At 43.5% G+C, this 13,072-nt stretch overlaps 1 protein-coding gene across 1 annotated transcript in view; it reads right to left on the reverse strand.

Annotated features, from left to right (window-relative positions):
• Positions 1-1,036: 1,036 nt before the first annotated feature.
• Positions 1,037-13,072, reverse strand: part of Mindy4b (MINDY family member 4B) — a 35,738-nt gene continuing 23,702 nt past the window's right edge. Inside the window, exons 11-12 of the mRNA XM_028882173.2 lie at positions 2,793-2,973; positions 1,037-1,258 (exon numbers count right to left, since the gene is read on the reverse strand). Of these exons, the coding sequence (XP_028738006.1) occupies positions 1,116-1,258; positions 2,793-2,973 (324 nt within the window). The 3' untranslated portion in view covers positions 1,037-1,115. The remainder of the gene's footprint in view (positions 1,259-2,792; positions 2,974-13,072) is intronic.

Genomic DNA, 13,072 nt, shown 5'->3' on the forward strand with positions numbered 1-13,072 from the left:
TCTAATGTATTTAAAATTCTGGATGAAAGCACCAATGATGAACATACCATGATCAGCAATCTGAGCCATAGGCTTCCTCTTTAGACACAATTTATTGCTTGCTCTGAAGCGTTCTTCTCCACATTCACCTCAGATTATATAATATTCTTGAGCCAAATGAAAGGGCATTTAATAAATTAATGTGGACACTGAGTGCAGAGACATTGTTCCTTGGAATCTGACCTTTGGTTTCCATATCCAAAGCGCTAAATCTGTGAGTCAGCAGATAGGGTGTGTGATTGGGAAAATGTCTAGAGGCTTCTCCTGTACATCTTCTAGAAAGAATCTATGGTTAATCTGTGAATCTCTTCAGAAAATGTGCAGGCATTTAGCATAAGGGAGAAAGATCACATTCTTTAAGGAAGTCTTTCCCTCCCTGAATGCTGAGATGAGATTTTATTTTTGTAGAATCTTATTTTGTGTAGGAGCAAGACTGTCTCAACCTATGTTTATTGTTATAATTTATATCTAGTTCAGGAGAAAGAAACAAGCAGAATACTGGTAGGAAGAATGTGTCTCTCTGCCTGATGACCACTTGAGACTTCAGCGCCCCCCACCCACCCGCCAGAGCTCCAGCCCACAGGGATTAGCCCTCTCTCCAAGCAGGAGGAAGCTCATTTCCACTTTCCTGAGAAGAATCAGCTAATGTGGCTATGTGAGGTATGTCCTTGGAAAGGAACACCACCCTTACCGGGAAGCCTTGAGGAGACTTCAGCTCTTGCCATTGCTAAAAGCTGATGATGTATTCCTGATGACTTCATCCCCAAATGAAAGTGAGCTCCCAGCTTCGGTCTTAGTGAAGTCTCAGAAAAAGAGCAGCTTGGAAAACATGAAGAGGAGAGACCATGTTTTCCCTTCTGAATTAAGTGACGGAACCACTATTCAGACCCCGGGATAAAATCATTCTCAACAGCACTCATAATGACTGCAAAGGACAGCCAAGAGAAAAATGAGAAACTGCCAGGGGTGTTTTTTAGTGGGGCTCCTGAAAGGGGATTGTAGGAATTAAATGCTCACCCCTGCACCCCTGTCATTCCGTTTGTTCTGGCCCTTCAGACAAGTTTCTAGTTTTCTTTTTAGAAGAAGGGAATCGTTCCATTCCAGTTGACAGTAGCCTCTCTCCATTTAGTTCTGACAGCCATTTCCACTGGAGAAAACCGTCTTCCTGATCCATGTTTATCCTCACGGTGCTCCCCTTCCCAGTGATGGGAGTGAGTGTCTGAGGATGGAATGGCAACATTGACATCCAGGCCCATTGATCTATTCCCAAAGATACCAGCACACGAGGAAAAGAGACAAGGTGGGTGGAGCCAGCCCAGGAAGCCTTAGGACTCAATGGAGGGAATTCTTGCAGATGGTGTGTCGAAATACCTATTCAGAATTCGTCTGTAGGAGCCAGGCTTGCTGTGTGTTGGGATGTGAATATTCATGTCATTTAATGCAGCACATAAGATCAGGCATTTGTCACTGATATTACCAGGAAACAGGTGAAGGGAAAGCTCCTCGATTTTTAAGAAGAGATGTTCACTTAGGGGTAGGTCTAGGAAGGGAACCTGGAAGTTGTTTTCAAGGTCTAGGTTTGTCTCATGTGAGCCAAGTGACATTTGAGAAGTACTTCAAATACCATCGCCATGCTTCATTGATTCATTTAGTGGCTAAACATAGCAACTGTACAACTAAAAATAGATATTAGAGTACCCGCTTCATATGGCTATTTAATGCTTGTGTTACATACGCCCTCAACACAGTACTCAGAATAGAACATGGGGGATGTTTGTAAGCTGAAAACAATGGAGCTTACTTCATAGGTAAGATAAAGTAAAAATGATATAGATATAATGTGCCAATGTCACACTAAAGTACATGAGTTAATATGCATTTCCCATAATTAAAGAAAAAATAGGAGCTGCACAGACATGTTCTTAGTGCCATTTCTAGATGCAGTGAGAACAGCAGAAAGTGAGTTGACCCCAGGCTTCTGATGCTAAATGCAAAGTCAGTCATGGACAAAATCCCCAAAATGGAGCCGAGGTTGCTGGGCAGAAGTCAGGTTTGTCCACTGTTACAATCTTGTCAAAGGTGCCAATGTTTAAAGACACTTTAATATTAATCATTTTTCCTCATGAATTTAAGGAACGGGAGTTGTAATTGAGACAAAAAAAGAAAAACAAAAGCAAACAAGCAAACAAAAAACAGTCTGCCTGTCTGTGTTTCTCCCAGGACCTGCTAAAGGTTTGCTAGAACGTATGCGCGGGGGAGTCTGCATCTGGCTCATAGTTTGCCCTCAGAAGTGTCTTTTGAATTAATATGAGCAGAACTGCATTCTTACTTCAGCTGCTCATGTTACTGGATGATCGCCTTGTGTTTGCCTGTGTGCAGGATTGGCCAGGTGGAACTGTGTCTCCTTTGCCTTTATACACCTTTCCTGGGGCATTGGACACCTCAAACTTAAAGACAGGGCCCTGGAGAAAGATTTCTGGAAATTTGACTCCTCAACCTTTATTATCTTATCTAGAATTTATTTTTCTGTGTTCTTTCTAAGGCTAACACACACATACACACACACACACACACACACACACACTTTTAAGCCCCCCATGACAATGGATTTAGGCCTAGGCTGGGGCTTCATTCTAGAAACTGAGTCTAAGTATGTCTTGCAGTGGTAGCACAGATAACCACACAGCTGTTAAACAATGACAGCCACATCTCTGAGTGCACTAAAGCGCACACTTGGAGTCTCAAGTGCTCACCTATTGTAAGACGCACAGGCTTTTTCTGTGAGGGCTGCCCACTGTAAAAGTGCAGATCAAAGACACGCTCCATTTTCCAGTCTGATAAGAGCTGCCTGTTTGTGCAGAAAAGGATGCTGTAATTTCCACTGATGTTGCACAGCCAGATAGGAAACGTGGGAGTCTTCAGCATGCTGCCCACCTGGAATGGGAGAGGAGAATGCAGATGAGCATCTAGATCTTTCTAAATAACGAAAGATGCTGACACCTTCTCCCGTTTAAAAAGAAGTTCGGAGCTTCTTGTTGCACATGTAGCTTGCTGGCCATTGTATGTGGTATAAAATTCAAATCCAAGGCTTTATGGAGAATGAATTTATACCTACAAATGGTTTGGAAGAGTAGCAATGCCTCACTTTGCTCTGAACGGACTGTACTTTTTAAAATGCAGTGGCCTCAGGGAGAAGGCAAAGCTTTTCTAGTTTGGCTTTAAGGTGAGGTAACGTAAAGTGAACTATAAATATAGATGTGGAAAATGAGAAAGCCAATTCTGTCTGTGTCAGTGGCTAGTGTAATTGCTCCCAGTGTAATTCCCAAGATTGGGTGATGTTCCATGCAGCAGACATAACTTTCTGCTAACACTAACCATTTATATTGGAAGAAAAATCTTAGGAAATGCAAGAAAGACACACTTGTGCACACTTAGACCTACGAGTTGGCCTATAGATTACCGGTGATGACACAGATACAGTAGAGTATATTGTTGGTGGGTTGGAATGGAGAACAGTGAAGAATTCATCCAAGTTAGGTGAAAGTAGAAAAAGGCAGGCTTAGTGCATGGCGGTGGGCAGAGCAGAGACAGAGTGGCCTGACTCAGGATAATGGACTGGTCCTGTTTGTATGTGGGAGCCGCTCTCTTTTCGGTTTCCTCCAGCTTCCTGCTATGCAAATAAGGGACCAAGCATGGCAGTTCTTATTGGTCAATTCTTGGCTCTAGGGTTTACAGGATAGCAACTCTGCTGATTGTTTTTTTAAAGTGGTAAGATGGATCCTCCAGAGGTTGATACCAGTCGTAATATACGGTTCAGTAGACCATGACACTGTAGTATGTTGTACTGTAGATGGCCTAGAAAGTTTCCAGTTGTATTTTGTGAACTCAAGGGACTCCTATAGTGTCCCAGACTTGTTTGTTCCCCACATTTGTGCTTGATAGAGCAGCAAGGCCAATCTTGAGTGCTGGGACTGAGGGTCTTTTCTTAAGGCTGAATAGGTTTGTATTATCACTGTTCTACCGACTGTAGCTGTTCTGTCAGGGCACCGTGGGAGGCAGTCATGAAGGGGAAGTTGGCTGGTCCACAAATAAATGCCTGCTGGCCTGTTCTAAAGGCCCTGCTGACAATGGATTGTCTGCTGGTATTGGCTGGAATCCATGCCAAAGCATCATCAGGACCTAGATTTGTTTCTAGATTCTAGGGAAGACAAATTTGACAATTCAGTTGAAATTCTGGGCACCAGACACAGGGATCAGGTAGATGGCAGCCAGTGGTTTCAGAAGAAGCAGCAGCCAGAAGAGCCATTCAAAGTGTTTTTCCCAAGACAGCCAGCCCTGGGAGGCTCTCTTTCAGATTTTAATGGCTTGGCTTTTGAGTCTTTCTTTTTCACTACTTCTTAAACCATTTTTGACTTGTGAGTATAGTCTAGAGCCAGACAGATGCCTCCTTGAGCAGCCATTACTAAATAAATACCATAGCAGTTTAGGGGGAGGATGGACCAACTCAGTCCTGTATGATTGGAGGACATTTGAGATGTAGTATAGAGGGCAACTGAAGCCAAAGGCCAGAGACAGGGACCACAAACAGTTATTAGGTCTAAGGTTCTGGACAGATAGGTTACAGGGCAGGTGGCTAGCCCCAGCACTGGGCAGTTCCTCTTCCTTCATGACCTGTAAGGAGAAGGGTTTTCTTAGGGCCAAGGGCAGTGGCTAAGGCCTGTTTGTGAGACTGTGAGCCTTATCCATACTGAGGCCTGGTTTAGAGATTGCTCTTCTGGACCATGTAGGGTCTCAAAAAGAGGTTTAGCCACAAGTCCAAACAGAAATACAGATCTAGCAGTCAGTACCTGCCCTTACCAGAAAGGAACACAGTTGTTATTTATGCCCATGTCTGAGGTTGATTCCTTGAGGTAGTTGGACAAGTGTCACAGAACTGAGAATCAGGATGTACTTGGATAAAGAAGCCATCCGTGAAGTCGGGGACTAAACCAGGAAGTTCCTGGGTATTTGTCCTGAGAGAGTGTAAGATTTGGTTCAACAAAATATGGAGCAGCCATGATGGCTCTACATCTTGTCCAAGTTGGTCGAGGACCATCAGGCCTTTGTCTATGGGTGTTTCCAGGATTTACAGGGGCAGTGTAGGTTGGTGACCTAAAGTTATGAAAGGAGGATGTAGCCATCACTGGGCCTCAGGCTTGATGGGGTATTGGGAGCACCTAGGAAGGAATTAAGAACCTCGAGAAAAACTTTCAGGGGTTTCAGACAGCATCATCCAGGCATAATGATGTCCCAGACTTCAGGGGAAGCTTTTTGAAAACAACTGTAATGCTGGTTCTGAGAAACTTCACATTCAAGATTATTAAAGTAACTTGGAGTCCTTGTAGAATCCAGGAAACTAGAAAGGGGCCACTGGTGCAGGGGAGTGAAGCTGAAAGGGGAATAATGGGGACGTAGGTTTAGGTGGGGAGAGGGATGGGAGGATGTGGTAGAAGAGGGGGTGAAGGGGGTAACTAGGGATATTTGAAAAGGTCCATATGGAAAGTATTTTATAATATATGCCCACATATATGTATGCTATTATAAATTGCTATTGGATATCTACCATAACTTAATGGTGAGAGCCTATTGCTTGAAGACACCACATACTTTGATCACAGGACATGAAAAAAATTAAGTTAGAACTGACAATAAAGCTTCCTCCCTGATGGCTAGCTTTGATAGTACTGGAAGGTGTTATGGAGGCTTCCAGTGGGATAGGGGTGGTCATTTACAGTTTTACCTAGATGTGAACCTGTGGGTTTCAGTAATGACTCAGGTGGCAAGATATCTCATGGGTATAATAGTGGCATGAGTGTTAAAGGGTTAACTAACCACTTTCTAATAGGATTTAAGGTCTGCTCCACAGGAAGAAACACATGCCTGGTACTTTAAATATGACCAAGAACCCATGTTTGGAAGCTCAAAGGCTACGGAGTGACCCAACTGCTATTATTTTGCTAAATGGTCTTAGTATCAAACTGTCTTCTAGATTCGTAACTCTACACTCACAGACAAGTGCAGATCTCAGACATCATCTGAGAATTTCTTTGCACAGTGGTTGGTGATTAATGCAAAAACTCACAACTTACCAAAAGTATAGAAAATAAATGTCACTGGAGTGCTCAGCCACCAATGGGACGTTTGTGTCACCCCTCCCTAGCCAAGGCTCAGGGACCTTCTTTGAGGAAGGGGTGGAAAGATTGTAAGAGCCAGAGGTCAGGGAGGGCTGGATGGAAACAGTGTCTTCTGGACACAGTAGGACTTCTGCACTTATGAACTGACAGCAGCAGTAGTTGCCTGGAAAAGATCTGCTGAAGATCAAGCCAGTCAACATTATAGCAGGGAGGAGCTCACAAGCCCCTGCCCCTGACTGAGAAGCTATTGATAGTTGATAGCTTCTGGGGGAGGGACAGACAATTTTCTTTAAGGGTTTGGCCCCTAGTAGGTTGGCCATACTTCAGTGGGATTAATCAAAAACAATATCCAAAAAATATGTTTCCAAGGGCATAATTTTTGGAAAGTAAAAGTAAGTATGCTGTGGAATAATTCTTCTGTATACTGTAAAGATTTGTCACTGGAATGGGTTTAATAAAAAGCTGACTGGCCAGTAGCCAGGCAGGAAGTACAGGTGGGACAATCAAACTAAGGATAATGGGATGAAGATGAGTCAGAGGAGACACCACCACATGCAGAGGAAGCAGGACGTGTAAAAAATGAGGTAACAAGCTATGAGCCATGTGGCAGAGGGTAGATAAGAAATATGAGTTAATTTAAAATGTAAGCATTAGCTAGTAACAAGCCTGAGCTATTGGCTGATCATTTACAATTAATATAAAGCCTCTGAGTGATTATTTGGGAGTGGCTGCTGGCACAGGAAAACTCCACCTACATAAGTATACCCTCACATGTTTTCCCACTATCTAAACTTAGTTATAGAATAGGTAACTTCATGGCCTCCCAATTACATACACAGCTTCTGCAGAGATGCATAGTTGTGTTTAAGAACCTGGCTGCATCTGAGTCAGGCCTTCAAGTTACATAACCTGCTGGTGGTGACCCTGCACCTTCAACAGCCCCTGGGTGTCATAATATTATAGTGCATTTCATCAATGATGTCTATCATTTTTAAAGACAGGGAAGCACATTTTTCAAAAGAAAGTTTTCCATCATTAAGATTTAAATATTAAGGATTTTTTTTTTAACTTGAGATGGTGGCTCATCAAGTTATAATTGTAGTACTCAGAAGGCAGAGGCTGGAGGATCACAAGTTCAAGATTAGCCTGGGCTGCACAGTAAATCCTAGACTAACCTGAACCATAGATCCTTGTTTTTAAAATAAGAACAAGGAAGCAACAACAAAGTACCAAAGCGTCTTTGTTTTTTTATCCTATTTAAAGAGACAATCATGAGCTACTTAGAAAACACCATGATTTCTCATGAAGCTGGGAAGAGCAACTGGCCTCAGTTCCTGGAGTGGAACAGTCCCGAATTACCCTTCCCTTCAATCCTTCAGTGCTGTTTGTTCAGGAACCAACTCTATTTTACAGAAAGCAAGCTTTGTAAGATAATTACATGTGTTATAGACCCAAGTTTTACAGGCTAATAACTCAACACTTTCCCCCCCTCAATAGTTCTATTCAAATTGCTTCGTTTGCTTTAAATTCTTCCGTTGTGAGCAAACTGGAGTTAATTTTGTCGTTAAGTGTTTCACTTTTGGTTACCTAGAAAAATTTTATTATTGTTCTTAAAGTGAGGCTCCTTCTAGTTAATAAGTTAAGAAGGACACATCCCTAACCCAGCCAGGACACACTCACAGCACATGCTCTTCTATTGGCATGAGAATTGGTGCCTCTAATCTAAGGGTAACCTGAATGTGCTGGCTAGTTTTATGTCAACTTGACACAAGCTAAAGTCATCTGAGAGGAGGGAAATGCCTCCATAAGGTCAAGCTGAGAAAATGCCTCCATAAGATCGGCCATAGGCAGGCCTGTAGGCATTCTCTTAATTAGTGATTGATGTGGAAGGATCCAGCCCATTGTGGGTGGGGCCACCCTGGGTTGGTAGTCATGGGTTCTACAAAAAAGCAGCCTGAGCAAGCCATGGGAAGCAAGCTAGTAAGCAGCTTCCCTCCATGGCCTCTGTATCAGCTCCTGCCTCCAGGTTCTAGCCCTGCTTGAGTTCTTGTCTTGACTTCCTTTGACGAGGAACTGTGATGTGGAGGTGTAAGCCACACTGAATAAATATCCCTGTCTGCTTTCCCTGCCCATTTGGCTCTTTTAATGGGCTTACTGAGGATGGGTGGCTGAACCTGGCTTGAGCCACAGCTGGCTGTGACCCCCAAGTTTGAAAACAGCAAGGCCTGCAAAAATCAAAACAAAGCACCTTCTGGTTGAATCTCGTCAGCCCTCACCCCAACCCCTGCCCCATTCTTGGCACTCCACATGCCCATTTGACTGACATTTTTCAGTTCAAGCATTTTAATTGTTTTTGGATAGACATGGTTTACCAGTCGCCCCTCCCCCTTCACAGGATTCTAAATATATTTTATTGGTGAGATTCCACCAGTTCTGAATTTGTGCATGTCGCCATGGTAAGGAGGAAATTACATTTGATACAGTGGTACTATAAATAAAATACCTTTCTCCTGAGGTTCACTCACTGTGTAAAAAGCCAAGTCGCTTGAGTATTACCTTCAGAAACCAAACCCTCTGTAACTCAATCCTTTCTTAATCCAGTGAAAAATGATAAGGACAGGAAAGATGGACACATTCTGACACCAGAGAGCAAGAATTGAGTCCATGTAGGCTTTCTTTTTGTGCCACTGGTACAGTATTACTTAGGAAGTGCCTTTGCATAAGGAGCTTAACATTGCAAGTCCCAAGGCCCCAGGGTGGTAATATGAGTAAGAGAACAGTGTCAGAAATGTTGCGCGTTCTTCATTGAGCCCTAGTGATTTCACTGAGCCCGTGTATAACTGTTAATGGCCTGGCTTTCCTCTCTGCCACCTGGAACCCACAGTTGATCTAACTTCTCTGGCAGAGTTTGCAGGTATGTTGTAAAAACAAATTAGATCACGCTTGCAGGGTGTAACCTTGATGACTTAGTGGCAGAGTGTAGTGAGCATCGCTTCATTGGTTATTTTCAAGGTTGGATTTCTTCCCATCAGGCTCTCCAAAGGGAAGATGTAAAGGGAGAAGAGGGTACCATTGGGATGGAAGCAGGCACTGCCAGGGCTGCTGTGGGGATGATTCTGGCAAGACCTAAATGACTTTAGTCCCTTCTAAAACTCAGAGTTGATTTCTCTTCCCACTGGCAGGTGTAATGATCACGTGAACCTCCTAAGGCTTTCCAGATGGTGTTAAACTCAAACTGCTTTATGTTCTCACTTAGGTATTGGAGCCTCACACTAAAACTTGTACCTTCAAATAGAAAAGTAACAGGGAGGCTTCAAAATAGTGCCTCGCCTCGTGGGGTGCTGGCTGCTTCCTGCAGGAACGGTCAGTCCGGTGGGCTCTAGGGGGCTTGCCATGTCGTCTGATGAGAGCGCCATCCTTTTTTCTTTCTAAATCTCACCCACTGAGCTGTGACACTGAGACAGAAAGATGTGTGTGTCTCTGCAATCTCTGCAGTTTTATCACAGAGGAAGAAAAGACTGACTTGGGAAGACAAAGGCAGAGCTACAGAATGGGTTTCTCCTCAGTCACAGAACCCAGCTGTCAGGCGGCATGCAAGCTGCCTTCTGAACTTAGAAGCCTTTCTTCTGCTAGGTTCTCCTCATCGCTGCGAACACATGCTATTCAGATCTATTGCATCCACCCCGGACAGGACCCACCAGACGCCCTGAAAGCAATACACACTCAGTTGCACAACTATGGGTCTCATGCAGTGCCATCATGCCTTGGAGCAGAAAGGAAGGGCCCTGGCTGTGAAGGGTCTTTGAGCCAGCAGCATGGGTAACATTATCCTGAAACCTTTTCATTTCCTTTCTCAAGCAAATGCCTGCTTTGCAAGGTGTTTCCATTCCAGGCTAGGATGTTGTGAAATATTTGACTTCAGGGTTGACTGGAGTCAGCACAGATGGGTACTTGGTAGGCACACATCTAATGAGGGGGGAAAGTGTTGATACCTGATAGCTGTGATCTACCTGTCCAGAAGTTGGATGGGGGCAAACACTGTAGAAAGCATGTGATTCATAAACTCATAACCTGTGATTCATAAACTCATAACAGCTTTAGCTTTAAACTACTCAGCTGTCATACATTTTAAACCCCCTGCCGCTGTCAAAATGTTAGAGCCCACCACAGTGCATCTGTAGCAAATACTAAAGGTTGTGTAAGATCAATCTGCATTTCTAGTTGATTTTTGAAAGTGCTAATTATAGCATACAGTTCCAAGAACTAGTATTTCTACATTTATAATTTATTGGAAAATGACTGGTATGAAACAGCAGAGAACGTGAGCTTTGAGTGTAGATAAAATAGGACTCACAACCCTGCTCTGACATGTAACTAATCAAGGCTTTGGGCCAAGGTCCTCTAACTCCCTCTGGCCTTTCTAATCTCTTAACTGAATAACCGTGCAACCAACTGGAGTTAGGATTATAGTTTTGAGTTATAAATGGAACAAGACATCATTGCTAGGAGAAAGTCTGGCAAAACTAAGAGCTCTCTGCCCATGGCTCTCAGCACTACAGAGAATGAAGCCACTCCATAATACACCCCCTAACTACTATCCACCAGGGGTAGTGAGAAATATACATGAGTATGTGTGCAAAATTACATCAATGCTTCATGAGCTGGGAATTGTTTTTGTCCTGATACAGGGAGATGCTATGAAAAGAATGAAAAAACAAACAAACAGACAAAAAAAAAAAACCCAAACTAAAACCAAAACCAAAACCAAAACAAAACACTTAATGTAGAATCAACTGTGTAATGTGCATGTTTTGTATATCCATGTTTCAGAAGCTTAAGTAAGATGACTGTCAGCCTGTAGCTGCTCTATAGCACATTTAAAAAAAAACCAAACTCCAAGTGCATGACAGCAACATCATCATAAACGTCCTCAGGGTTTCAAGCCATTAGTGTACAATTTGAGGCAATTTTCACTGAGGGCACATTTGCAGGCATCTCCCTGGGGAGAGAACACTGAGTCCAAAAACGAAGGATGAAAAGTCACATTAGTCACTTTCCCCAAAGCTGGAAGCATTTTAGATTTGATTTCAATGTAGATCTTAAAGTGACCCCAGGCAGTCTCCAGCTCTGCCCTACTTGGAATTGGCAAGCAAGCCTTTGGATGGTGCCCTGTGGCCTCCTACATCGTGCCCTCTCCCCAGCAGGAAAGCTCTTATTTTTTTTCCCTATGTGCTGTGTGCGCTCAACTACCTTTAAGGTCCTTGAAAACATCCCCTTCTTATTAGAGGATATTTTAGGCTCTGCAGGTAATTTTCTTTAGAGCATAGTTTAGGGCTGGATCCCTGCAAATTCTTCACTCTGATGCGCTCTACCTCTTCGTGGTGGCATTCTCTCTGATGTGGTCCTGTTCCTCAGACCAGCTTAGCAGCTGCTTTGCAAACACCTGTTCAATTTTAGCCTCAGATAAAGCCGGCAGCTTGTTCCTAAAGCCTTGTAAACGTTAAAAGGGAACAAAAGGCTGCCCACCTCGCCAGCACTGACGAGGCGAGGCTATGCTGTTTCTTGTAGGGTCTGTTGAAATAGCTGGTCTCCCAGTTCTCCTCACACCATGGAGTTAATCACAAAGCCAGAAGATTTTATTTAATTTCCTCCTTCCTTTAGAATAGTAATTCTCATCTAGGGACAGTCCTGCCCCCACCACCCCCGGGGGACATCTGCAAATGTTTGGGGGTGTCATAATGGGGGTAGAGCACCTAGTATCTAGTGGGTGCCACACAAGAACTTGCAATGCACAGCACAGCTCTACAACCATAGACAAATACTCACAGCACCCAAAGATGAGAAGCGCTACCTGGGACAGAGGTTTCTAGTCCTCACTGACTGTTAGGATCACCTGTGAGATTTGACTTCACGTCCCAGTGTCCCTCAGACGAAGAACACTATTTGGGGTCAAAATGGCTTTTCACTTACAGAACTCCATGCAAAATGAAAAGGCAGGTACTCTTGTTAAAAACTTAGCAATGCAGAGCTCTGTGTGACAATACAAGTGCCTTACTCATGAAGTTAGTGCTCATGAAGAAGTTTGAGGATGTCCCAGGCATCAATAATTTCCAGAGCTTTCTGAATGGGCTTAGTATGCAGTCAGGTTGATATCATTGCTAACTAGCATTTATCACTTGTATTGTTCTAAAACAGCAGTTCTCAACCGGTGAGTCAACACCCCTCTGGAGGTCAAACAACCCTTTCACAGGGGTCAACTAAGACCATCGAAAAACAGATATTTACAGCATGATTCATAACAGTAGCAAAATTACAGTTATGAACTAGCAATGAAAATAATTTTATGGTTGGGATCACAACATGAGGAACTGTATTAAAGGGTCACAGCATCAGGAAGGCTGAGAAGCACTGCTCTAGAATAATCAGCATATGCTTCCTGTGGCCCACACAGGACTCATTTTTGTATCAGGACACAGATCCCCCCAACTAAGTGATGCTGAATAAGCCTAGCTCACTGAAGCATTAGAATGCTATTCATTGTCATCTGCCAAAAATCTCATATGTGCACAGAACATTTTGGCTTTCCATAGGGATTAAGATTCACGACTCTGTTTGCTTCCCACCATCCTAGAGCTTAGAGATCGGGAGAGAGTCATCAGTCATCAGCTCAGAAGGATAAGACTGGGCAGGTCTTGCCCCTGCTGAGGGCTCCAATATCTGTTATTTTTCTACCTCTGTAGGAACTACCTTGCCTTTGCGCCAAGGCTTCTAAACATGGGAGGGGTTGTCCACTGCTGGCATGTGACATAGAAGCCAGTGGCATGAGAGGAAACTTTTAAAACGAATGTTTATTTATTTAA

Source organism: Peromyscus leucopus, chromosome 6, assembly GCF_004664715.2.
Source record: "Peromyscus leucopus breed LL Stock chromosome 6, UCI_PerLeu_2.1, whole genome shotgun sequence".
Lineage (NCBI taxonomy): Eukaryota > Metazoa > Chordata > Mammalia > Rodentia > Cricetidae > Peromyscus > Peromyscus leucopus.